The sequence below is a fragment of the Cetorhinus maximus genome, chromosome 22 (assembly GCF_964194155.1).
Source record: "Cetorhinus maximus chromosome 22, sCetMax3.hap1.1, whole genome shotgun sequence".
Lineage (NCBI taxonomy): Eukaryota > Metazoa > Chordata > Chondrichthyes > Lamniformes > Cetorhinidae > Cetorhinus > Cetorhinus maximus.
The window spans coordinates 47,072,745-47,099,706 of record NC_135900.1 but is presented as its reverse complement, the minus strand read 5'-3'; the positions used below and the strand labels follow the sequence as shown (position 1 = coordinate 47,099,706).

At 43.3% G+C, this 26,962-nt stretch overlaps 1 protein-coding gene across 1 annotated transcript in view; it reads left to right on the top strand.

The window, feature by feature from the left end:
- cacna1c (calcium channel, voltage-dependent, L type, alpha 1C subunit) overlaps positions 1–26,962 on the top strand; it is a 1,337,968-nt gene that overhangs the window by 627,244 nt on the left and 683,762 nt on the right. The window contains exon 7 of the mRNA XM_078568241.1: positions 5,204–5,400. Coding sequence (XP_078424367.1) covers positions 5,204–5,400 — 197 coding nt within the window. The remainder of the gene's footprint in view (positions 1–5,203; positions 5,401–26,962) is intronic.

Here is a 26,962-nt window from a genome sequence, read left to right as displayed (position 1 = left end):
GCAAATGGAGATGGGCCTTTTAACTTGGCTGCATCAGCGTCGCCCACCTCTGTCTCCACTTTGGGCCTGGTAGCAGGCCAACTCCAAGCCATCATCCCACAGTGAAAATAGCATTAGTGGTCACTGCAGAGTAAAAGATGGTTTTGTGACGTTGGGAAATCCCCTGACTCCCAACTCCCACCTGAAAGATGCTTCTCCGGAAGGTGTGCTTTTGTAGTTCCCCAGACTGCACTCAATTGAAATTGCTGAACTGACATGAAACTCCACTCTTATGCTCTTAATCTCGTTGCAAAAACCCTTGAAAAAGTTACACCATGTCGAATTAAGTGTAGCTAGGGGCAGAATTTTGCCATCGGCGAGCAGGGGGCAGGGCCCACTCGCTGACGCATAAAATGACATGGGATGATGTCGGGCGGAACCCCCGATGTCATCCCACCCCATTTAAATTTTCAGGAAGTCGGGCCCGCAGCAAAATCAGCTGTGCACCCGCTGACCTGTCAGTGGCCAATTAAGGCCATTGACAGGATCATTTAGTTGGCTTTAATTGGCCTGCTCACGTAAAATGGCGGTGGGGCCCGCTTCTCCGGTGGGGATCATCTCCCTGCCCGCCGGAGATTAGGTCGGGCCCACCCGCCCGACAGGCAGAAATTTTGCCCTAGGTTTTTAACAGCATTCGAAGTTCATAATAAGCCTGTCCTGAAAGAGCAGTTTTATATTTGTTGAATGTCAAATTTCTCCATTATGCTAAGAAGTTCCACATTTTAAAAACATTTTAAAAAGTTTGTTTATATGATATTTTATCTTCTGCATTAATTCCATGTGCATGCCAATCATTTATTTTGCTACCTGTAAAAAATTAAAACTAAAAGTGAAAGTATTCAGTTGTTTTTACTTCCTGGTTTGCTGTCTGTGAGAATACTTCCATGTAGTTGTCAGCTTACCTGGCTTGATGACATCACTACTGCTGGATGCCTGGGAATCCCCTTGGCTTGGTGCCAAATTCAAACTGACTTCAGGAAAGTGGAAATTCACACCACATGGATCACTTTGTGGGCATCTTTCTTCGAGGTCACTGGCAAATGTTGTTGCTGCACTGACAATGACAAAATCCAGGCCAAGTAGATAAAGGATGAAAAGCAAAGAATGATACTAGTCATGAGACTCTAAACTCACTGTTCCAAACTTTCCATTATTGTGTCTATGCCCATAAACTTCAGGGCCCTTCATTAAGAATCAAGGGTTGCAACTCAGGTGATTCTTATTTCTTGTCTCCGTTCACTGATGATTTCTATGTAAGGCCTTCATTTGCAAGCAAATAAAAATCTTCAGACCTGTATGTAACTCCAGACTCTTACCAAAATGGTTGACTCTTAACTACCCCTGAAATGGCGTATCAAGGCACTCAGTTGTACCAAACCACTACAAAGAATCTTGCAGCAATTCACAAAGAAGCCCTGCCGCCACCTCCTCAGCAACAAAGAATGACAAATAAATGCCTGCTTTACTAATGATGTTCACATCCTGAGAACAAATAGGGTAAATATGTTGGAAGAAGGAACATGAGGTAAGATGTGCATTAAGCAAATATCGAAACAAGTAGCAAATTGATATGTGTTCAAAAATACGTAGGTATTTTGTGTGGGCACTCTGCTTGGTGTTTGTTGCTTGTCATTTTTAAGAGCTATAGGATAAGGGTGTTGTGTTGCTAGCAGAATGCCCTGATAAAACATTGCTATGGCTGTGCATTTGAAAAGTAGATGAATAGTTGCTAGAGTGCTGTTAATTTTCTCTCTGTGACACCTCACTCAGTTTATAGTGCAGTTCTGTCTAGGTACCTTGTAAGACAACATTGTTAACTTATGTAAAGTGCAGCAACCTTGCATTGCCTGACAGATTTCTTCCTCATGTATTTCCAGACTTGGGTCACAATCTGTAACTCCCATCCAGGATGCTTAACTGAAGTGTGCCCAATCATTCATGCAGGAGGAGCTCCATAACAATATCTTGAAAAGGTCCTGTTTTGTCATCCTCCTTTGCTTTTGAATTCTTTAAGCAGGCTCCCATTTAGGGTAACCAGTAGTCTTTCAAAAGCTGCCATATATTATGGCCCCTGACCCTTGCACATACACAGTGTATCAAGTACTAAGTTCCAAGACTTACCTCACCTTATAACTCGGGCCTGAATCTTACCTTTGGCGGACGTGCACGATCGGTGGGCCCAGGAGCGGTCGGGAAGTGGACCATTGACCCCGATTGGCCGCGACTGAGATTTCATGTTGGCTGGCAAATTAACGGCCAGCCAGCGTGAAATGCACGCTGAAAAGCTCAGCGCTGCCGGGGTGGGGGCAGGAAGAGGACAGGCGATGACATCACCGTGACGCAGGTGAGTGCTGCGAGAGAGCTTCCTGCCTCAGTGAGCTGCAGACCTTCAAGTGATGAAATAAAGGCTTAAAAAGCTACAAAAAAGTGTCCATCACAATCAAGCACCTGAAAATATACCTCATAAAACTGCTGTCCACAGATATTTATTTTTATTTTATTTCATAACGGAGATTTTGTGCCGCCCTTGGATGAGGTTTGATGAAAAATGTAAAGGCTGCTTGGCTGATTTGTCCATCTGCCAACCATAATATTTGATGGGCTATTAAGGGGCTTAATTGCATCATTAATGTGCTTAATTGCCCACTTAATTGTCGGCAGGCGCACTTCCAACTTTTGCGCGCACCCGCCGAGCGAAATAACACGCGAGTACACTATGACGTCGGGGTGCTCGCCTGACACCATCTTGCATGACTTTATGCCCGATCAGGTCGGGCGCATACCTGCGCGCAGGATGTAAAATTCTGCCCTTGAATTGGTAGGTGGACTGGGATAAATGCTAAAAGACATTTAACAATATTCTGCACAAAAAAAACTTTGTTAAACTCAAAGCAAGAGGAATTCAGGGTAAATCTTAAGAATAGCAAGAAATTGGCTGAAGGTTAAAAACAATGATTACTCATCAGAAGAGGTATGACAGAATTCAGGCATATGAATGCATGCCCATGCTTGCCGTTAGGGCCACTATTCTTAACTGGATTCAGAAACTCAATGCAAGCTTGTCAAATTTGCAAATATACCAAACCAGGAGGAGCAGTGGATCAGGAGAAGGAAATTCAGGAATTACAGAATTAAGTTGAATAAAATAAGTAGATAGCACAATGGGAGTTGAAATTTAATGCAGCCAAGCATAAAGTATTGTAAAAAGGAAGGAAAGAACAACGCAGGTGGATAGTGTTGAAATAGCCAAGCATGAAACCAGGGTCCAAAGAATCTCATTAGAATCATCATTCAAAACATTCAAAGAATGATGAGCAGCAATAACAAATTCCCTGAACATTAGAATGCATGTCAGAGAAAGTCAAGACCAAAACTGTACAGTGCAAAATCATATAGGTCAAAATAAACCTTGTGTACTGTATCTAGTTCTGGTCACTGAGACACAAGGTTGGAGGCAAACCACCTTTGCAATGCCCACTTTACTGGAGAGGCAATAAAAGAGTGGTATTGTCTCTTTGAATCTGACCTTCAGCTAACTTCAACTGGGATGACATTACCAGTGGTTATGAAGGTTATCACAGCAGTGAGCTGCTTAATTCCAAACTGTGATGGGGATATTAGCAATAACAATCAATCTACAGTTCAAGCAGTTGATACATTGCTATACTTAGCTTTGCAGCTGAGAAAGTGCATGAGGTGTCCTTCAGCCACTAGATTGCTGCTCCTCCTTTGGCTGTGCCAGGTGCTTTTCCTCACTCATGCTCTGTGATTCACTACTTTACACTAGCTATCTAAATCTCCTGAATTAGATGTGCAGTTAATGCTGATTTTTTGCGGTGGATGAAGCAAGTGACTGTGTGTGTACGCTGCAGTACTAACTTTGTGGAAAGTGAAGTGATCTGCAGCTTCTTCTTCTGGGATATCAATAGAATCAGAAGATATGTTAAAATATTAGTTGAAATGCTCTACTGAAACAGATCTTAAATCATCTTAAGCTAGTTTGATGCAATTTATGCCTGTGAATGACTGAGGGTATAAGGAGAGAATATCAAGAAAAGAATAGTATTAACCCTGAGGGTTTCTAGTTTTAACGTGGCCTGTTCCCCTTGTTCTTATAACCAACTATGTTCAACATGGTCTATGTTCATGTCGACAAGGATCCTCCTCCTGTTCTGTGCCACTTTGTGTTGCAAGTCGAGACACAGTGCTGAGATAGTGGAAATTTAAAAAGCATTTAGACAACATTTAACATCTAAAGTTACTCATGTCTCAGGTTTCAGGAAACTCAGCTTTTATGCCTTACTAGCGAACATCTGTCAGCCTGCACATGCTACCATCTACCAGCATGGGAGTAGATTTTTCTTACAACTTTCCTAGATTTGACAGCATGAAGTCCTGGAACTACATAATATCAGGCATAGAACCTGATTATGAGACTTACCAGGTGGTCAATGGGTTTAGCATAGACCAATGGGGCCAGCTAGCATGAAGGACATGGAAGCCTGTGCACAAAAATATTTAAACTAGGAACAATCTCCATAATGTAGTTAGTGCATGTGAACATGGCTCCAGTTGCTGAGTGTTCTTTCCCAATGGGTGTTGAAAGGTAGGTCCATAAAACAAAAATAAAAACACTATTTTGCCATAATGGCCCTTCCTTTTCCCTAGGACCACCTAGTTGTCTCTCTTCCCCTCAATGCCAGAAAATAAATGTTGTTGCTCCACAGCAATCCTCAGCATTTCCAAATTGTCTTGCACGATATGCAAGCAGCAACAGAAAAATATTGAAGTGAGTTAACCTTACATTGTGGGATGAGGTCAGCTCATTCATGCACAGGTACATGGAACACTGAACTGCCTCAGCAATGTTGCATGAGGATGTCATTTGTTCCATGAGTGTGGATGGTGTTGTCACAGGAACAGAATTTCAAGATTAGTATGTAACATTTTTGAAAATTTTTATAACTCGTAACCCATCCGGACATGCAAAACTTATTCCTTGTAGTGCTATTTATGTGAGTCACCCAATCTGAAATTAAATTGCATTGCATAAGTTTCATATTAGTGCAGTGGCATTTCATCAGTGTTCCCTTTGGTATTAATAAACCTGCTACCATAAAGAGCTAAACTATATTGTTAACCTATTGTCTTGTTTAATCTTCAGGAACAATTGCTGAAGAGGAACCTGCACCCTGTAGCTTAAATGTTGGACATGGTCGCCGATGTTCAAATGACACGTTATGTAAAAGTGGATGGGTTGGCCCCAATGACGGAATCACTAATTTCGATAACTTTGCCTTTGCTATGTTAACCGTATTTCAGTGCATCACCATGGAGGGGTGGACTGATGTCTTATACTGGGTATGTATTACAACAGAAACTGAACAGTACAATAAGGTGTGGGGAAGGTGAATTAAGTAAACTGCAATAATTTTACTTGTCTGCAAGTTTCCTAAAATGACTCCAATTGTGCCATTTCCACCTTAAACGAAAACATTCTAAAATGGCTGCTGCTTAATGCATGTTGAGTTTGATAAGAAAGTAAATTAAAAGATGGATTGCAGTGTCTGACTATATTTTACACATTTTTATTACAAGCTTGTGATAGAAAAATCACTGTTTATATGAAGGTTTATTTGCAACCAAAAATATTTGATACCATAAATTGTAGCAGATCTTCTTATTTTTGTTTGTGTTTTGACCGATACGACTGTATTTAAATTAGATTCCAAACCACTATCAAAGATTATGTCATCAACAGCAAAGCTGTTGCCAACACTGGATTCTTCTTTTATTTCATTGATCTTACTTCCTCTGTTATATTTGTCTCTAGAATTCCTATTGTTGCTGGTCCTCCTTTCCCTAGCCATATCTTACTCATATCTTCATAGCCTCTCTTTTTTATTCAACTCTCACATTTTCATATCTTCATTGCTTATTTTTTTATTCTTACACTCTTGTTTGCCATTTCAATTCTGTCTCCTATTGAATCTTCAGGGTAATTCCCCAGTTATCATTTCTCTATCATTGCCTTGCTATCTAATTTCGTAGCTGCTGAGCACTCTTGATCCTGTATGTTTGCCTTGCTATCTGCTGCTTTTCTATGCTTGACTATCTCTGCCATTTTATGTTTCTCATAGCCACTCTTTTGCTCAGTTCAAACTTCTTTTATGCTTACTGTTTTCAGTAATGTCACCACTAACCTAAATCTGAGGCAAGAACACTGAGCAATAAAGGAAGGCAGTGGGTCCACCAGGTTACATAATTCATTTAGGTTCATGCTTCAAAAAGTGTCGTAATTTCTGGGAATTAATAGATCTGTTGAGATAATGAGCAAGAGGTAATCGAGTGAAAGGTCAGAAAGGAAAAAAGAAAAACTAAATCAGAAGAAAAAATAAAGAATGTACTAAAATGGAAAGATGTTGGGTTGGGGGAGTAGGGGAGAGAAGTGGTCAAACTGCAAAGGCAGAATCGTTCCAGATTTGCACTAAGTATGGCAGTGGGTGGGGAAAAGAACGTTTTACCCATCAGCCGCAATGGCGGCTTTTCACGCCATATCGCCCCAATCCCACCTCATTAATCATTCAGTCCCGGGAAACATGCCGTTTTGATGGCGGGTGGGCTCTCATTTGCCCACCATGTCATCATCACACACACCTCTCAGTGAATCAACCCCAGGACTGCTGCAAAGAAGATATGGCCCTGAAAGGCAAGAAGACTGCAGCCCTCCAGTTTAGTGATATGACCCTTGAGCATCTTTTGGATGATGTGAAGGCCTGCCATGATGTCCTCTACCTCCTCTCTGGCCGCAGGAGTGGCAGCAATATCACCAATCCAGCATGGGAGGCGGTGGCAGCGGTGGTCAGTGGCAATGCCCTGCAAAAGAGGACAGCCACCCAGCTGAAAGAGGATGAATGATCTCCTTCGTTCCGCCAGGGTAGGTCACTCTTCTCATCACTTTCAACTCACACACTCACAAATCCACCACGTATCCACAGGGATCTCACTCACTGCCGGTTCAAGGGACATCACCAATCACTCTCTCATGCACAGTTTCATTGTCCCCATCCCGTCCATGGGACCACTCACCACCCACACATGCCAGGCATACTTATCATCTGGCTTGGCAGGTGTCCAGCTTACACTCTCTCCATCTGTATTCATGCAAGACAAGCTGAAACACAACCAAAGGGAAGCAGCCGAGGGAGTCCACGACCAGACCCTTGACTCAAGCCCCAAAGACACCTTGGAAGAAAAATCTGCTGAAACCCCAATTGAAGACCCGTCACAGTGCTACACCAGCGCAGAGACACACATCTTGATGGGACCTAGCTTTACAGTAGCTTCGGTATCACAATCTGGTGAGCACATTGCACTGCCTGATCCACAGCAGGCGACGGTAGGGACTTCCCAGGTCTGCGGAACTTGGAGGACTGCTGGAGGCCAGAAATCTGCTGAGTCCTAGTCAGATGACAAGCCTCTGGACTTGGTCATGTCTTAGCTGGCAGAGCTGCTCAGGCAAGCTCGGGAACATCAGGAAGGGATGTCCGCTGCACTGCTCAGATTGCAAGGCACCATGGAGGAGTCCGTTCGCCTTCAGGCTGAGTTGATGGTGCCGGCATGCTAACGAGGTCAACACTGGTAGGATAGTGGCCGCCATGGAGATCCTGGTCCAGGACATTCGTCCTGCGCTGCTGTGTGGGCTGAATTCCATTGCTGACACCATAGCTGGCCTCCAATGCTATGTGGTGCACGAGAGGAGTGCGGAGCAGCTCGATCTCACTCCAGCTACCCTTTCACCTCAAGGAGTCAGCCAGGGGCCCTTGGACACCCACAGGGAGGAGAGAGGATCAGCAGGTGACTCCAGGAGCGCCTGGCCCATCCAAATTGCCTCTTCCTGTGACCCCAGCAGCTCCAGCTCTGCAGGCCACTGCCACACAGCAGGACCCCGAAAGCAGGCCGGGGCCCTCCAAGACTCAGCCTGCCAAAGTCATCACAGACAGGGCGTAGCAGTCAGCTAGTTGCCTCCAATTCCGCTGTGGATTTCAGGGGAGCAATGAGCTGTAGCAGCAGGGTTAGGAAGGTTAAGAAGATGCAATGCTTTTGAGTCAAAACCAAATAAACTAAATTGACACTTCAAATGACAAATTAAAAGGCAGCCGCTTAAAGGGAAACTGCAAAAACAAAATACAAAATTTAAAGGAACTTACAAACATTAAACCAAAATGTGATCAATGGCGTCAATTAAACACCCCAGCCCCCATGTTGTCCACTGAGCATGGACGTTGCCGGTGGACACCGCATGTTCCCTCTCCAGGGACATCCGGCTGTGAGCATATCCGCATAAGAGCGGCAGACAGTCGGGCCGGAGGACCAACTTGGCCAGGCCAGTGGCAAGCTCATGAGGAGGTCCTCCTCCCTCCCCACCCCCCTCCGCACCAGGTGAATCAAGAAGATGTAACTCTTTTGAGTTATCAACAGATCGCATGTAACTCTTTCGAGTACGTTCACAGTTCTTGGTTTCCAGGAGTGGGACATGAACCCACAACCCTCTGATTCAAAGGCGAGGGTGCTATGAACTGAGCCACAGCTGACACCTCGTTAATCAAGAAGATGTAGTTGCACAGCCTGGGCACGGGTGTTAATCACTTGTACATAATGTTCACTATTGTAAATAAACCCCCAAGAATGTCTCCCTACCTATGCCTCCTTGTTCTGATGAGCAGTGTTCGTGTCACTCAGATTTGAAACCTTGGTTTCAAATAAAGGCAGGTGTCTCAGACCAGGGCCTCTTCCCTGTGCTTTGTGCAGCCTCCAGACCAAATTGATGGTCTGGCCTTACACTCACTGGATACATTACTGATGCCTGCACCTCGATCGTGCTTGTCCTTGCTGCCAGAATGTCATGGGTAGGCGTTACTGAGTCCCATCATTCTCTTTGTGTACTCTCAACACCTTTAAGGTGGGGCTGGCCCCATCTCATCAGCATCCGTGACCGGCGCGCTGTGCTCCTGAAGAGGTCAGGTGCGGAAGGCTGTCAAAGGATCAGATGCATTTAAAGTTTCATGGCTGCGTCTCCATGATATGACCCTGATCACAGAGCATAAGCAAGCTGCCCTCAGCCAGACAGGAGTCAGACATTCACAGAGGCTATGTGAAGGTATATGGAGTGTCCTCACTGCATGTCATCATCATCCTCCTGGAATCGAGTGACTATTAGGACCCCCACTGTGTCTCCATGACAGGAGCCTAATCACAGAGGGGATGTGCACCACCATCAGCCAGACTGGAGTCAAATGTTCACAGATGCAATGTGATGATCCATGGTGTCTCCTTACTGCATTTTGTCATCATCCTCCACAAATCTAGCAGTTATGAGGACCTCCCGAGTGCCTGCCTCGTCTGGCCAGTGCGATGGCCTCATCGTCAGCATCATTGCCTTCGAGGATCTCCTCACCCTAATTCCCATCAACATCCTCCTCATTGGAGGAGACGTCCAGATCCTCCACCTCCTCCTCAGCCGGCTCCTCTCCCCCTTGCAGCGCCAGATTGTAAAGGGCACAACATGTAACAGCAATGCATGACACCCCCTGTGCTCCACCAGACCGGTACAGGCAGCGGAACCTCATTTTCAGCATTTCCATGGCTTGCTCCATCAAGGTGCAAGTTGCAGCATGAGCCCCGTTATACCTTCGCTCTGCTGCAGCCTGAGGCCGCTGCATGGATATACCAGCCAAGTCCTCTGCAGGTAGCCCTTGTCCCCAAGGAGCTATCCCTGCAGCCTCTGTGGACCCTGGAAGACGTCAAGGTTCTGAGACTGACTGAGTATGTAGGGGTCGTGGACACTTCCTGGCAACCATGCACAGACCTGCAGGATGTATTTAGAACCATAGAACCATAGAAAAGTTACAGCACAGAAGGAGGCCATTTGGCCCTTCTGGTCCATGCCAGCCCGAGGACACCCAGGTGCCCTTTTCTAATCCCACCTTCCTGCACCTGGCCCATAGCCCTGCAGCTTACAGCACTTAAGATGCAGATTCAGATACTTTTTAAAAGAGTTTAGAGTTTCTGCCTCTACCACCAACTTAGGCAGCGAATTCCAGACACCCACTGCCCTCTGCATAAAAAAGTTCTTCCTCATGTCCCCCCTACATTTTCTGCTACTTATCTTGAATCTATGTCCCCTGGTTCTAGAATTCCCCACCAAGGAAAGCAATTTTATCCTGTCCACTCTATCTATTCCCCTCATAATTTTTTACACCTCAATCAAGTCACGTCTTAGTCTTCTTTGTTCTAAGGAAAATAACCCCAACCTATCCAATATCTCCTCGTAGCTACACTTTTCTAACGCTGGCAACATTCTTGTAAACCTCCTCTGCACTCTCTCCAGAGATATTACGTCCTTCCTGTAATGTGGTGACCAGAACTGCACACAATACTCCAGTTGTGGCCTCACCAGTGTTTTATACAATTCCAACATTATATCCTTACTTTTATATTCTATACCTCTGCCAGTGAAGGAGAGCATTCCATATGCCTTCTTTATAACCTTGTCTACTTGAACTGCTGTTTTCAGGGACCTGTGTACTTGTACGCCAAGATCTCTCACTTCATCTACCCCTCTTAGTATATTCCCATTTATTGTGTAATCCCTGTAACTGTTTGACCTCCCTAAATGTATGACCTCGCACTTTTCTATGTTAAAATCCATCTGCCACTTTACCGCCCACTCTACCAACCCATCTATATCATTTTGGAGATTATGGCTATCCTCTACACTATCCATTACTCGGCCAATCTTTGTGTCATCTGCAAATTCCCCAATCGTGCCCCCCACGTTCACATCTAAATCGTTAATATATAACACAAACAGCAAGGGTCCCAACACCGAGCCCTGTGGAACACCACTTGAGACAACTTTCCATTCGCAAGGGCATCCATTGACCGTTATCCTTTGTTTCCTGTTACAAAGCCAACCTTTTATCCAGTTTGCCACATTACCCTGAATCCCATGGGCTTTTACTTTCCTGACCAATCTGCCATGTGGGACCTTGTCAAATGCCTTGCTAAAATCCATGTACAAAACATCCAGTGCACTACCTTCATCAACCCTTCTTGTCACTTCCTCAAAAAATTCAATCAAATTTGTGAGGCAAGACCTTTAACAAATCCATGCTGACCATCCCTGACTAGTCCATGCCTTTCCACATGACAGTTAATCCTATCTCTCAGGATTGATTCTACTAATTTGCTCACCACCAATGTAAGACTAACTGGCCTATAATTGTTTGGCATTTCCTTTGTTCCCTTTTTAAACAATGGAACGACGTTTGCATTTCTCCAGTCCTCTGGAGAGGACTGGAGAAATGCAAACGTCCCGTTCCCCTTGTTTAAAAAGGGAACAAAGGAAATGCCAAACAATTATAGGCCAGCTTAGCCTAATCCAACTGGCCCTGGTGACTTATCAACTTTCAAGGATTTCAACCCTTTCAGCACTTCCTCTCTCTTCATGACTATCCCGTCCAATATCTCGCAGTGTTCCTCCCTTTCGTAGTCTACATCCTCCCTTTCCTTTGTAAACACGGCGACAAAGTATTCATTCAAAACGCTTCCCACAGCCTCTGCATCTACACACAAGTTTCCATCTTCATCTCTGATAGGTCCCATTTTTTCCTTAACTAACCTTTTAGCATTAATGTATTGGTAAAACATCTTTGGGTTATCTTTAACTTTACTTGCTAATCTTTTTTCATGCCCTCTCTTTAATTTCCTTATTTCCTTTTTTACTTCGTCCCTGCACTTCCTATATTTGTCCAGGCTATCCGTAGTGCTTAGCTCTTTGTGCCTATCATACGCTTTTTTTTTCTGTTTGATCTTCCCCTGAATTTCTCGATATCCCTATGTTTGTGGTGATCTCGGGGAGACTCGGGGGAGACTGATCCAAACTGGAATAATGACGTTGCAACGGGCTGTGAGCGCCTCTACCAGTGACTGCTCCTTGGCCAGCTTTAGCAAGGAGATTGTACAACTTGCCCAGTCATCCAATTATTCTGTGGTCCATTAAAAAGCTCATTACTTTGCAGTCTGTGCCCGAGGGGTGAAAAACTTTGGAGGACTTGGTGGCAATTTCACGCCTCTGCGTTGCTTAACAGGACAGATAAGCTAGAGGCCCGACTCCAAGCATGTCAATGTGTCTGTGCCTGAACTGTCTCAGCTGCGGTAGAATGGTCACTTTATACAAGGTTTCCCTAATGCGTGGCCACTTCCTTCCCCCCGTCACCCCGCACGTGCTTGTGCACTACCATCAACCACAGTGCAGCACTTGTCTCCCCCCAAGTCGCATCAACCACAGTACAGCCCTTGCTCCCCCACCCCCAAGTCACCTCAACCACAGTGCAGCCCTTGTCCGCCACCCAAGTCACATCAACCTCAGGGCAGCCCTTGCCTCAGCACCGCACTATCAGCCAGCCAGGATAAAAGTGACTTGCCTGTGCCCTTGCCTGAATGTGCGGTGCGTCAACCTTGAAGTCCAACAGGTGACCCCTGCAAGCACTGCGCAATGTTACTGTGCATTCACCTCTGTGTTCCCTTCGAAGTGCAGCCCGCCAAGTGCATGCCTTAAATATGCTGTCATGAAACACATCAGCATGCAATCACACCGACATGCTCGGATGATCCAGCATGGGGTGATGATTTCAGCGAGCTGGGCTTGTAATGATATGCAGATGTATTACAATGACATCCCATGGTGGGAAACGTGACCCGCCATTGACAGGCAGAGTGGACAATTGCAAACTGGTTTCACGATGTCATGAAACCTATTTTTGGCCTTCTCACCATATTGTCCTTCTCCGCCAAACACACTCAACGCCAGCGAGCATGGAAAATTCTGTCCTTTGTGTTAAATTATATTTATTATCAGTGCCTAGCTTGGCAACTCAGATGTAATCCTGTTTACAAATTACATGATTGTCATTCTTTGTAGCAAGAGGACAGGCAGCGAGTTCCATTTAGTTAGAACAAGTGGATGCTAGTTGATCTATAATTATGTATACTTTTAGGTTCAGTGGATTGGATTCACTTCTGGAATCTGGGTTCCAATCCAGCTAGACTAATGAGGTGAAATTCTTTTATGTGTGCTGGCTTCAAAGCATTTACATAAAATGAGTTTAGCAGGCTAGCTCAGTTGCAAGGGACCATGGGCCGGCAGCAAAAAATTGCCTGAATTTGGTATAACATTTACAATTTCATGCAGCGAGAGCATAAGATGACTTATGTGAGAGTTGGAAAAAAATAATCCACTATTATTAATGGGGAACTGTTCTGAGGTTTGGACAAAGACATTCTTAGGAAAAACATAGGCATTTTATTTTGTCAGTGTTTGCCATTGAATTTTTTTTTCTGTTTCTTAGCAGCAACATCCATTAATTTATTTTATTCTTTCATGGGATGTAAGTATCGCTGGCAAGGCCATCATTTGTTCCCCATGCCTAATTGCCCTTGAGAAGGTGGTGGTGAGCTGTCTTTTTGAACTGCTGCAGTCCATCTGGTGTAGGTGCTCCCACAGTGCTGTCAGAAAGGGAATTCCAGAATTTTGACGCAACAACAGTAAAGGAATGGCGATGTAGTCCTAAACCAGGAGAGGAACTTGTAGGTGGCAATGTTCCCATTCATCTGCTGCTCTAGTCCATCTAGATGGTAGAGGTCATGGGTTTTTAAGATGCTGTCGAGGGACGCTTGGTGAGTTACTGCAGTGCATTGATGGTGGAGGGAGTAAATGCTTAAGGTGGTGGATGGGCAGTGTCCTCGATCTACCTTCTTGGGTGTTGTTAGAGCCATATTCATGCAGTCAAGTAAAGACTATTCCATCACACTCCTGATTTGTGCCTTGTAGATGGTGGGCAGGCTTTGGGAAGACAGGAGGTGAGTTACTTGCTGCAGATATAGCAGCCTCTGACCTGCCCCTGTAGCCACAGTATTTATACAGCTGGTTTAGTTAAGTTTCTGGTCAATGGTAACATCCAGGATGTTGGGGGGAATTCACCAATGGCTATGCCATTGAATGTCAAGCGGATATGGTTAGATTCTCTCTTTTTAGAGATGTTCATTGCAGAAGCCTGAATGTTGTCCAGGTCCTGCTGCATGTGGACATGGACTGTTTCAGTGCCTGAGAAGTCGTGATGCAACCACCCCCATTTCTGACTTTATGTTTGAGGGGAGGTTGTTGATGAAGCAGTTGAAGATATGTGGGCCTAAGACACTACCTTGAGGAATGCCTGCAGTAATGTCCTGTGACTGAGATGGTTGGCCTACAGCAAACTCAACCAACTTCCTTTGTAAAAGGTATGTCCCCAACCAGTGAAGAGTTTTTCCCTGATTCCCATTGATTTCAATTTTGCTAGGGTTCCTTGATGCCACATTAGGTTAAATGCTGCCTTGATGTCAAGGCCAATCACTCTTGAATTCAACTCTTTTGTCAATGTCTGAACTAAGGATGTAATGTGGTCTGAGGCGAGTGGCCCTGTTGAAACCCAAATTGAGCATTGCTGAGCAGGTTATTGCTGTGTAAGTGCTTCTTGATAGCACAGTTCACAATACCTTCCATCACTTTGCTGATGAATGAAAGTAGACTGATGGGATAGTAATTAGCTGGATTGGATTTGTCCTGCATTTTGTGGATGGGACATATCTGTGCAGGTGTACTAAAACAGCTTGGTAGGGGTATGGCTATTTTTGGAGTGCAAGTCTTCAGTACTATTGCTGGGATGTTGTCGGGGCCCCGTAGCCTTTGCTGTATCTAGTGCCTTCAGCCGTTTCTTTATATCCATGGAGTGAATCAAATTGGCTGAAGACAGGCATCTATGTTGCTGGGGACCTCAGGAGGAGGCTGAGATGGATCATTTACTCAGCACTTCTGGCTAAAGATGGTTGCAAATACTTCAGCTATGTCTTTTGCACTGATGTGCTGGGTTCCCCCAACATTGAGGATGGGGCTGTTTGTGGAACCTCCTCCCCTGGTTAGTTGTTTAATTGTCCACCACTATTCATGACTGGATGTGGCAAGAGTGCAGAGTTTTGATCTGATTCATTGTTTGTGGGATCACTTAACTCTGTCTATTGCATGCTGATTCCGCTGTTTAGCAAGCATGTAGTCCTGTATTGCAGCTTCATGAGGTTTGGTACCTCATTTTTCAGTATGCCTGGTGCTGCTCCTCACATGCTCTCCTTGCTTGTACCAGGATTGATGCAGTACGGTGGGAACAGAGGCAGGGTGACAACAACAACTGGTTAGAACACCCACCTCCTTTCAGTGGAAGATCAGCCCAGTTCCCCACATGGTTGTTAGGCTGTCTAGCCCTCACCCCTCACTCCCCCACCTACTCATGCCCCCTCCATACACCCACACTCTCTCCATGTCCACCCACCCATTATGTACAGAACTCATGTGCCATATAATAACACTGGGATGTCTTTGAAATGCTCAGGAACAAAAACAAAACCATCCATTCAAACTCCTATTAGAAGCTCATCAATCTGTCAGTCAAACACATAACCATTGAAATCCCCCTTGAAAAAAACTCTTGTATCCCAAGTGTTCATTAATCTGTCAAAATAAGCAAACAGCCATTCAAAAACCTCTTCAAAATATTTAATCCTAATATATGCTCGTAAAACTGTCATTTAAACAAAACGCACAGCTCCCTCACAGCTGTGTATACAACTCCTGCTGAGCTAGATCCATTAGTGGGGCTTGGAGCTCAGCCATGCATTCATAATGAGAATACATTACACAGCAGAATAAATAAACGCAACAGAGCACAATGCTATGGATTATTTAAAGTTGCTTGTCCAGATGTCCAACCATCTGCTCCATTTTTTCAAAGACTTAATGGAATTTCAACCAGAGAAGGCTAGCAACTGTTCAGTTTTTTCAAAGTCTTAAAAGATCTCTGGAAGTTAAATCATTGTAATACAGTATACAGCTGACTTATTTAAATCAAATTTTCAATACTGTTGAATGCAGAAGAGCATGTTAATCACTGGATAAAGTATTATACTACATGTGGACATTTACAGTTGGTCATTTCCCTTTTAAGGACAGAGCCCTATGATCAATCATTGCATTGAAAGCATACTTAAATCATAATACACCATTACACTGGGGCAGATTTTTGGGGAGTAGAAAGGACCCCTGAGCAATTTAAAAAATGATGGGTGAGACTCGATTCTGGGATTCCTGCCCGCATTCCCAATGCCCCCAGTTTTTGGTGACATGGGATAAAGATGTAGATAGCAGGTCCACACCCTGCACTCCCTACCTGGAAAGCTCCATTGTGGCAGTAGGCATCTCCTAGCCCCCACAATTTTTATGGAGTCAGGACAGCTTCTCCATGCTTCGGTGAAACACAGACCTTGAGGAGTCATGAACCATAGCCTGCAGGTCTTACCCATGCTCCACTATGTCAACTTAAGTCAACTAATTATCCTCATCAACAACCAATGGTCCCTCATTCCAATCTTTACCTCATCAACACACACTTAACATTGTTGCAAGCCTCAAAAACGTATCTCACATGCCAACTCATGCCCCTCCCTACTGCCAGTGGGCCCCCTACTGCCAATGGGCCCTCAGACCCTCCATGCCCTCCACCCACCCCACCAAAAGTTCACCCTGTCCAGGCCTGCCAAAACTCATCTGCCTGAGCCTGCCAAAACTTCACTCTACTCGGGACCCCAAAACTTGGCCCTCCCCGGGCCCGTCAAAACTTTGACCTCCCTGGGCTCCAGCCCTAGCGTCCAGCACCACTGTACCTTGTCTCCCCAAGCTCCAGCTTTGCCACACCTTTGCTTGCCTTGGGCCTGGCAGTCCTCAGCACACTCATTGCTGCCTATCAGCAGCAAATGCAGGAAAGGAATGCCCTGTGATTGAGGAGCAGCCCTTTGCAAAATCTTAAATTTCACTTACCTGCATTTTGAACTCACTGGCATGTCTTACCTACTTTTGAACAGTGGCTTCATGTTCGGCCGAGGGGCTGCTAGTTGGACAAGATTGATTTAGAATATTGGCCCCGGTCTGAAGCAGCAGCCAAAATATGCATGCAAAATGACACTGAGGGAAATTCGGATTAAATGGGTTTGACAAAAGTTAGAATAGCTCTGTCCTAGGTATAAACAGAGGATAAAAATGAGATCCTGTAAAAAAAATCCAAAGTTAAAGTTAGAGACCCTGTCATGGAATTATGTTGACTTGTGGACAATATTCAACCTACTTGGAATATAGACACAGTATTGTGTACAATTTTGACCACTACACCACACACAAAAGAAAATGAATGCATTGGAAACTGTGTAAAAGGGACAAGATATGGGAAAATGTTAAAGATGCTTAAAGTCTAGACTTAAGACAGTTAAGGGGGAATCTCATACAAGTATATAAATATTAAACAGATTTACAAAATAAACAGATTCGTATTTCAAAACAAATGAGGAATGTAGGGCTAGGGACATCAATGGAAATTAGTGAAAATAATGGGTGGGATTTTCCGCACCCACCCGCCGCCGCGATCTTCCAGAAATCAATGGATTTCTGGCTGGGGTGCCGCCTCGCCCACGACGGGTCCCATCCACGACAGGGCTGGAAAACCCCAGCTTAAGTTTAAAACAATTATATCAGGAAAAGCTACTTTACTCAGGGAGCAAATGGTTTGGAATAATTTGCCAGCATGCCATTCGAATCAAAGAAATTGTGGCTATTCAAAGCACAGTGTAACACTGTAATGAGAGACAGACTGGAGGCTGAGCTTTAAATGAGCTAAAATAGTGTTTTCTTGTCCTTTACTTCTACTTATGTTCTCAGATACTGTTGTATGCTGGAAGGGATTAAATCATTTCCCTGGGGGGGAATTTTTGGCATGGCGAGTGGGGGCGGGGCCCGCTCGCTGAAGCGTAAAATGACACGGGGTGACATCGGACGTCACCGCACGCCATTTAGATTTGCAGTTCGGCGGGTGCGCAGCCAAGTTGGCCCTGTTAAGGCCATTAATTAACTAACTAACCCTATTGAGAAAACTGCCCATCCAACCTTAAGGTTGGCGGGCAGGCGAAGAGCCCAGACGGCCTTCGCATTTTTCATGGAACCTCATCCACAGGCGGGATGAGGTTTCATGAAGGGTTATTTTAATTAAATACATTTTTCCGTTAAAGTTCATTGACATTTCCCAGTTCATGTGACACTGTCACATGAGGGGACATGTCTTTTAATTTTTTTTCCCTTTATTAAAATTTTTAAAACTTAAAACTTGTTTCCCTGAGGCACAGAGATTTCTGCACGCGAAAGAGTGCACTCCCGGTTCAGGGAATGCCCCCCCTCTGCCCTCCCAGGGAGCGCACAGCACCTCCGGGTGCACGTCACGCAGGGTGGGCCTTAATTGGCCCGCCCACGTAAAATGGTGGCGCGGACCCGATCGGGGGCACCGATCGGGCCTGCATCCGCCCGCGCCCGCCCCCGCACAACCCCCCGACGGAGGGAAAATTCTCTCCCTGCATTCTTCATTCATATGAACATATGAATAAAGAGCAGGAGTAGGCTATTCAGCTCCTCGAGCCTGCTCCGCCATTTAATAAGATCATAGCTGATCTGATAGTAACCTCAAATCTGCATCACGCCTACCCCCGATAACTTGTCACCCCCTTGCTTACCAAAAATCTATCCACCTCTGCGTTAAAAATATTCAAGACTCTGCTTCCTCCGCCTTTTCAGTAAGAATTCCAAAGACTTAGAACCCTTTGAGTGAAAAAATTTCACCTCATCTCTGTTTAAAGGGGTGGCCCCTTATTTTTAAACAGTGACCCCTAGTTCTAGGTTCTCCCACAAGAGGAAACATCCTCTCACATCCACCCTGTCAAGATCTCTCAGGATCTTATACGTTTCAATCAAGCTGCCTCTTACTCTTCTAAACTCCAGCAAGTACAAGCCTAGTCTGCCCTACCTTTCCTCATAAGACAACCCACCCATTTCAGGTATTAGCCTGGTAAACCTACTCTGAACTGCTTCCAACACATTTACATCCCTCCTTAAATTAAGGTGACCAATACTGTACACAGTACTCCAAATGTGGTCTCACTAGTGCCCTGTACAACTGAAGCATAACTTCTCTACTTCTCTACTTCTGTATTCAATTCCCTCACAATAAATGATAACATTCTATTAGCTTTCCTAATTACTTGCTGTACTTGCATACTAGCCTTTTGTGATTCATGCACTAGGTCCCTCTGCACCTCAGAGCTCTGCAATCTCTCACCATTTAGATAATATGCTTCTCTTTTATTCTACTCGCCAAATGGACAATTTCACATTTTCCCACATTATACTCCATCTGCCAGATCTTTGGCCACTCACTTACCCTATCCATATCTGTTTGTATCCTCCTTATATCCTCTTCACAACTTACTTTCCTGTCTTTGTGTCATCAGCAAATTTGGCAACCATCCCTTCAATCCCTTCATTCAAGTTACTTATATATTGGGTTGAGGCCCCAGCACTGATCTCTGTGGCATGCCACTCATAACATCCTGCCAACCTGAAAAAGACCTATTTATGCCTACTCTCTGCTTCCTGTTAGCCAGCCAATCTTCTATCCGTGCCAATATGTTACCCCCTATACCATGAGCTTTTATTTTTTGCTATAATTTTGATGTGGCACTTTATCAAATGCCTTCTGCACCTAAGTACAGTATACCCACTGGTTCCCCTTAATCCTCAGCACATGTTACTTCATCAAAGATCTCCAGTAAGTTGATTAAACGTGATTTCTCTTTCACAAAACCATGTTGATTCTGCCCAATGACCTTGAGCTTATCAAGTGCCCTGCTATAACTTCTTTATTAATAGCTTCTAATGTTTTCCCTGTGACAGATGTAAAGTTAACTGGCCTGTAGTTTCCTGCTTTCTGTCTCCCTCTCTTTTTGAATAATGGAGTTACATTTGCTATCTTCCAATCTAATGGGACCTTTCCCGAGTCTAGGGAGTTTTGAAAAATTAAAACCAATGCATCAACTATCTCACTAGATACTTCTTTTAAGACCCTAGGTTGCAGTCCAGCAGGACCTGGGCTCTTGTCAGCCCACAGCTCCAACAATTTAGTACCACATCTCCGGTGACTGTAATTTTCCTGACTTCCTTCCCCACTTCCATTTCCTGGTTTATAGCTGCTTTTGGGTTGTTACTTGTATCCGCTATAGCGAAAACTGATGCAAAATACCTGTTCAATTCATCTGCCATCTACTTGTTTTTCATTATCAATTCTCCAGACTCACTCTCTATAGGACCAACATTCACTTTGTTAACTCTTTTCTTTTTAAAATATTCATCAAAACTCTTACTATCTATGTTTATATTTCTGGCTAGCTTTCCCTCATGCTCTAATTTTTCCCTCCTTATTAATCTTTTAGTCATTCTTTGTTGTTCCTTATATTCTGTCTAATCTTCTGGCCTTCCACCTATTCTTTCACAATTATATGCTTTATCTTTAAGTTTAATACTACCTTTAACATTTCTAGTTGACCATGCATGGTGTGTCCATCCTTTGGACTTGTTCTTACACATTTAAATGTATCCTTCTGTGCATTCTAAAAAATCTCCTTAAATATTAGTCACTGCATCTCTATTGGCTTATCCCTTAACCTAATTTGCCAATCCACTTTATCCAGCTCAGCTTTCATGCCCTCATAATTGCCCTTATTTAAGTTCAAAAATTTAGTCTCAGACCTGTTCTCCCTCAAACTGAATGTAACATTCAATCATATTATGGTTGCTGCTACCAATGGACGCCTTCACTGTGAGATCATTAATTACTCCCATCTCATTGCATAACACCAGGTGTTATGACAAGGCAGATGATTTGTGCCAGGCGGACTAAATCCATGAGGAAAACTTGGTCATGCTATCATAACAGCTTTGAAATTTGTATTTATTATGAGATGTGTGCACTGAATACAGAAGTAATAAGTCCACCAAGACTTCTAGAGATTCAAAAAAATTAAATTAGAACATTTATTAACGAAATATAAGATTCCAAGCACATACATAAGACTACAAATGACTTACTGTTATAATAACTCCTAAAATTCCTAATTAACCTGACCTCCAGTTACACTCCCTTTATGGAAATGGTCCAAAATAGATCTTGGATTTTGAACAGATCCAGCAAATTAACACAATTCCCTGGACAGTGGAATTCCAAGTGGCTTTTCTCCAGCTTCAGTTTTGGTGGACAGCAGACTTATACACGAATGTGGGAGGCTTCATTAAGGCTTTTCACACACTTCTGTTAGATCTTACATGGTGTTCTCCTGTTACATAGCCCTTCATTCTCCTTTATATATATTTCTCTCTTTTTAATATATAAATTCTATTGTCCCATATGTCTTTGAACCTGTATCTCCCTCATAATATGAAAACTTTCTTGGTGCCAATATTCTCAGTAACCTGTGGGGAAAATAAACACATTCCTTAGCCTTGCTTATCTGGCTAATTGCAAACAGGCTAAAATGCCTTGGAAATCCAAATCTCCCTTCATTTATGTAAAACTGCAAATTCCCTTCACATCTCACATGCTAAGCCAGCATCCATGTTTACTCACTAGCATGTCAAGCAACTAGCTTCTTTTGATGAGTTAAAGCTTGCAGCCTACTTCACTCCAGATGTAATTAAAACACACACAGGCAGACCCAACTATTCTTACCCCCATAAACCTACTTTACAGAAAACCAGAAAAATGTTACAAAAATTATTATACATTCATGACACAGGTCTAGTATAGCTTGCTCTCTGGTTGGCTCCAGAATATGCTGTTCTAAGAAGTTATCCCGAAAATATTCAAAGTACCTCCTCATCTAGGCTATCTTTGCCGATCTGACTTTTCCAGTCTATATGTAAATTAAAATCTCCCATGATTATCGCTGTGCCTTTCTGACAAGCTCCAATTATTTCTTCCTTTATGATCAACCCTGCCATGTGGTTACTGTTAGGAGGCCTGTACACAACTCCCATAAGTGACTTCCTGCCTTTCCATTTCTCATTGCTATCCAAACGGTTTCCACATCCTGGTTTCCTTAACTTAGGTCATCTCTCTGTATTGTGCTAATACCATCATTAACTAACAGAGCTACCCCTCCAACTTTTCCTCACTTCCTGTCCTTCCTAAATGTTCTGTACCCTTCAATATTCAGGTCCTAATCCATGTCCTCCTGCAACCATGTCTCCATAATGGCTATCATATCGAAATTATTTACTTCTATGTGCACTCTCAGTTTACCTGCTTTTTTTGAATGCTATGTGCATTCAGATCCAGAGTTTTAGTTTTATCCTTTTATTCTTTTTATAACCTCTAGTTTCGTCTGTTGATTTATTGTTGGATTTGTACTCTCTATCCCTTCCTGTCACAGTCTTTTTTTCATTTCCCATAATAATGCCTTTTTCTTTTGCCTTGTCTCTGCTATTTCATTTACCAAATCTGCCCAAGTTTCATCCCTTGCCCCCACTATTTAAATTCTCTCTACTTTCCTAGTTATGCGGCTCACAGGAATACTGGTCCTAGCACAGTTCAGGTGTAGACCTTCCCAACGGTACAGATCCCGCTTTCTCCAGTACTGGTGCTAGTGCCCCATGAACCGGAACCCACTTCTCCCACACCAGTCTTTGAGCCACACATTCATCTCCCTAATCTGTTTTGTTTTATGCCAATTTGCACGTGGCTCAGGTAATAATCCAGAGATTATGAGCTTTGAAGCTCTGCTTCTTAATTTGGTGCCTAGGTCCTCGTACTGACTATGCAGAACCTCCTTCTTTGTCCTGCCTATGTCGTTGGTACATGGGTCACGATGACTGGGCCCTCCCATTCCCAATGCAAGTTCCATTCCAGCCCCGAGCATATGTCCCACATCCTGGAACCTGGCAGGCAACGCAGCCATCTGGACTTGCTCTTTGCTGCAGAGAATGATGTCAATCCCTCTGACTATACTATCTCCTACTACCACTACATTCCTTTTTGCTCCTCCCACTTGAATGGCTTCCTGTACCATGCTGCCGTGGTCAGTTAGCTCATCCACCCTGCAGCCTCCATCTCATCCAAACAAGCTGAAAAAAACCTCTAACCTATTGGGCAATTGCAGAGGCTCACACTCCTGTGCACCTGCCCTCTGAGTCTCTTTACCTGCCTCACTCACAGTCACACTCTCCTGTCCTTGACCACTGACCAAATCAGAAGACCCTGTCCTAGGAGGTGTGACTGCCTCCTGGTACAAAGAATCCAGGTAACTTTCCCCCTCCCTGATGCATTGCAGTGTCTGTAGTTGAGCCTCTGATCTCTGAGTTGAAGCTGCTCAAACTTCAAACACTTACTGCAGACGTGTTTGCCCTGGATCAAACTTGCACCCAGCAGCACCCACATGTTGCAGGTGCGTCACATCACCTGTCCTGACATCCTTAATATATTCTAATTAACTATTTAATTATTTTATTCAATTATATATTTTACTTTTATTTTTATATATTTTATTGACCTTACCACTAGTTGCTAGACTATTTTGAACCTTAGGAATAAAATAAACCTTAGTCACTTACCAGATACTCACCAAATAACTAGCTTCTTCTCCTGTAGCAGAGTATGACCACTTCCTGAAGGCTGAGAAAGTTAGAAAGCAGAAAGCAAAAGAGCACCTCTTTCCCTTCCTTCCCTAACTCCCTTAATTACCCAACTCTGAGCACTCTATTCTCGTCACACATCTTGCAGTAAACCTTACCTACAGCATCTCTTTCCCCCCTATGCACCGAATTTTCACTTGAGCCAAATTCCCAAATATGCTACTCGGTCCCTGTCTCACTCAGGCCGAAGTCTCCACTCACTGATTGCATGCCTCTCACTGCTGTGATAAGCTTGCTTTGATTGATGTTTAAATGTAGTTAAATGTGCTGCTATAGTTGTCAGTATTTTATGATTGTCTCAGTTTCAACTCTACCACCTGCCCTTGCTTTCAAAAACATTCAGCTTTTTAAAAAAACAGATCCTAAAGCAGGTACTGGTGCAAACAAAAAGAATCACTGCACACTTCATGAATTAAGCAGGGCAAGATTTAACAAAAGGATTAATGCTGTTAACTTACTGTGATCTCAAAATATTTTGCAATAATTGTGTAGCAATTTTTTTAAAGGAAAAAAATGTTTAAAAACTGTTCTTAATTCGGTCGCTGTCAAATCCTGAAGCACTGTTCAATGCAGAATAGTTTGGGTTTATCTGGCATCTTCCACATCCTATTGGAGTTGAACAAAGCTGAATTCAATGTTCTTTGGAATCCATATTATACCAATTCTGTGATATTTTTAATGTTGAGCACAAGATCTTTGAGTAGGTTTAGATAATACTGACCCATCAACAACCCCAAATCCCATGTGGTTTAAAATTTCAGTAAATTGGACAGAGCAGCAGTTAATTTATTCTCAATGAGGAATAATGTTCTCCATTCTCTGTGTGGCCCTGCTAGAAATCATGTCCTTGTTTCATTTGTACCAGTTTCATTTTATATTTCATTATTATTCCTGTTACCAGTTAGTGTTTATTGGCCAAATTATATTGCCCCATCTTCTGTTTTGTTCTCTATTCTGTACCACTTAATGCCTTGCATTATCAATAAGGCCTTTGCCAGTTCTAAGATAATATTCTGTGAGCTTAAATGATTTAAGCATTGTGCTAACTGCAGCAAGATCTTTGCTGTAGCAGATAAGTGACTGAGTTATGTGCCACGGCACAATACTCCAACATGCCAGATATGCTTGTGTTGTCTTTTTGGACCCGTCAGTATCTGATATTATTCAGGAAAAATTAATGAAAAATAGCCGATACAGGCAAAAATCAACCAGATTTCTGTACCAATCAGATAGTAGCAGAGGGGTTGGTATCACCTACATTTGCTGGTTGAACCTCTGTGTTTTTGTGGCATGGCTTGACAGAATTCTCAATAAGCCGACTTTGAAGTTCTAAATGGTGCTCTGAGTTTGCTTTGTTTTTAACATGCTCTTCCAAAATTCGTAATTGCCTGTAGTCCAAGAAGGGGAACTCATGCATTTGTCACCCACATATCCTGTCTTCTTGGAGAGAACTTCTTGTTGGTAATAGCTGGTTTTCCCATGTCTATTTTTGGAACCATAGGTATGAAAGTGAAACATGATAATCTTCCACAGGCACTTTCCATATTCCAAGATCTAAGTTTCATTATGAATTATGTTACAAGGCTATGCCCCTTTATTTTGGAACTGTTAACTGACTTGAACTTCTGCAATTTGAACTGAGACAGAGCAAACTGCTTAAAAATGCAAGGCTATGTTCCAAGTTGAAGGTGAGAAACCAGCAAATCGCCCTCAGGGGAGTGTGAAGAGAGAAGACATTTCCTATAAACTAGACACCCATCGAAACTCTTAACTGTCTAAGGAAGAGACATTAATAATGCAAGGTACTGGATATTGAAACTGGCTGCCACAGACAGACCCACCCAAAACCTCTTGGAAATAAACAATGGGTGAAATATTTCAAGGCAAGGTTGCCAGCCACTAGAAAGACACAAGTGGTGTCCAGAAAGCCATTAGCAGAGGAAACATGCTGAGGGCTGCTCGCTCTCCCCCATTCCCCTTTCTGGAATAAGCATGGCACCCGGTTCGCTAAGCCAACCCTACCAGAAACCTACTAACGAACCGAGATCTCATAATGATTGCAACATCTTCTACATATGGCTGCATCCAAGAAATAAGGTAACCTAAATTGGCCACAATGTTTAAAATCTATGCCTCAAGGTCAAACAAACAACGCTTAGCCATATATTAATTTACATTTTTTTATTTCTGATACACACCGTGTGGGCGTGTATTGTTACAACTGGTCCCCAGGCAAGGATTCCCCAATTTGTTATGATCCTGGATTAGGTACCCCAAATTGTTATGCTCCTGGGTGAGGATGGATGAACTAGCTCCCTTTCTTTATTCAACCCCCTTGGTTGGTCGCAACAAGGTTAATTTAAGGAGGATCCCTTCCCTCATGGATACCTTTCCCTAGTCCAAATGTATTTATGTTTTAAAAGGAGCCAATTTAACCAAGCTGTCTTGAGCCAAAGTAAGAATGAGTTTATTGTTTACTAAACATGAGAAAAAATAATAAAAACACAGCACACATACACACAGATTAGAAATAAGAAATTGAGTCCAAAAATAAAAGTTATAAATATATATGAATCAGTCATTTGGCTTGTCCGTGATGAGTAGATAGTGAAGCGTTGTGGCCATTAAGTTGGGGTGCTTTGGCAGCTGAGCAGTTGGTTTGAAGATTCTTGGTTCTGCAGGTTAGCTGGAAGGAGTGGTCCTGTTTCCTTTTTGACTGTGGTTTTGCTGACTTCTGCCTTGCTTCCAGCAATCAGAGAGGGGGGACTTTTTTTACCTGTAAGCACAAGGATGCCCAGTTGATGTTCTTTAGCTATAACCTTCACAGCACACGCACACCAAAAAGAACACCAGACTAGCACACAGAACTAGGGTTGCAGTTGGCTTTTTGAAACCCCTTTCCTTGTGTATTAGGAAATTACAGTTCAGTTTGCATTATATCTTTTCCTTTCAAGTAATCCACATAGAAATTTTCCAGCAAAGGGGTTACCTTACAGTCTCAGCTGGCTTTTGCTTGTATGTACTTTTAAAAAAATCACGTGTGTTACTTAAAAGTTCAATATGTCCATTAGTAATTTGGGGATAGGATCCATGATCATGATACATCCCCAAATGACAAATGAAATGAGATTCATTGTCATTTCATTACAAAAAGAGAAAAAAATATGACACAACAAAGACACTCATTCTTCTAGCCTTGGTCAATATTATCTTTTCAGT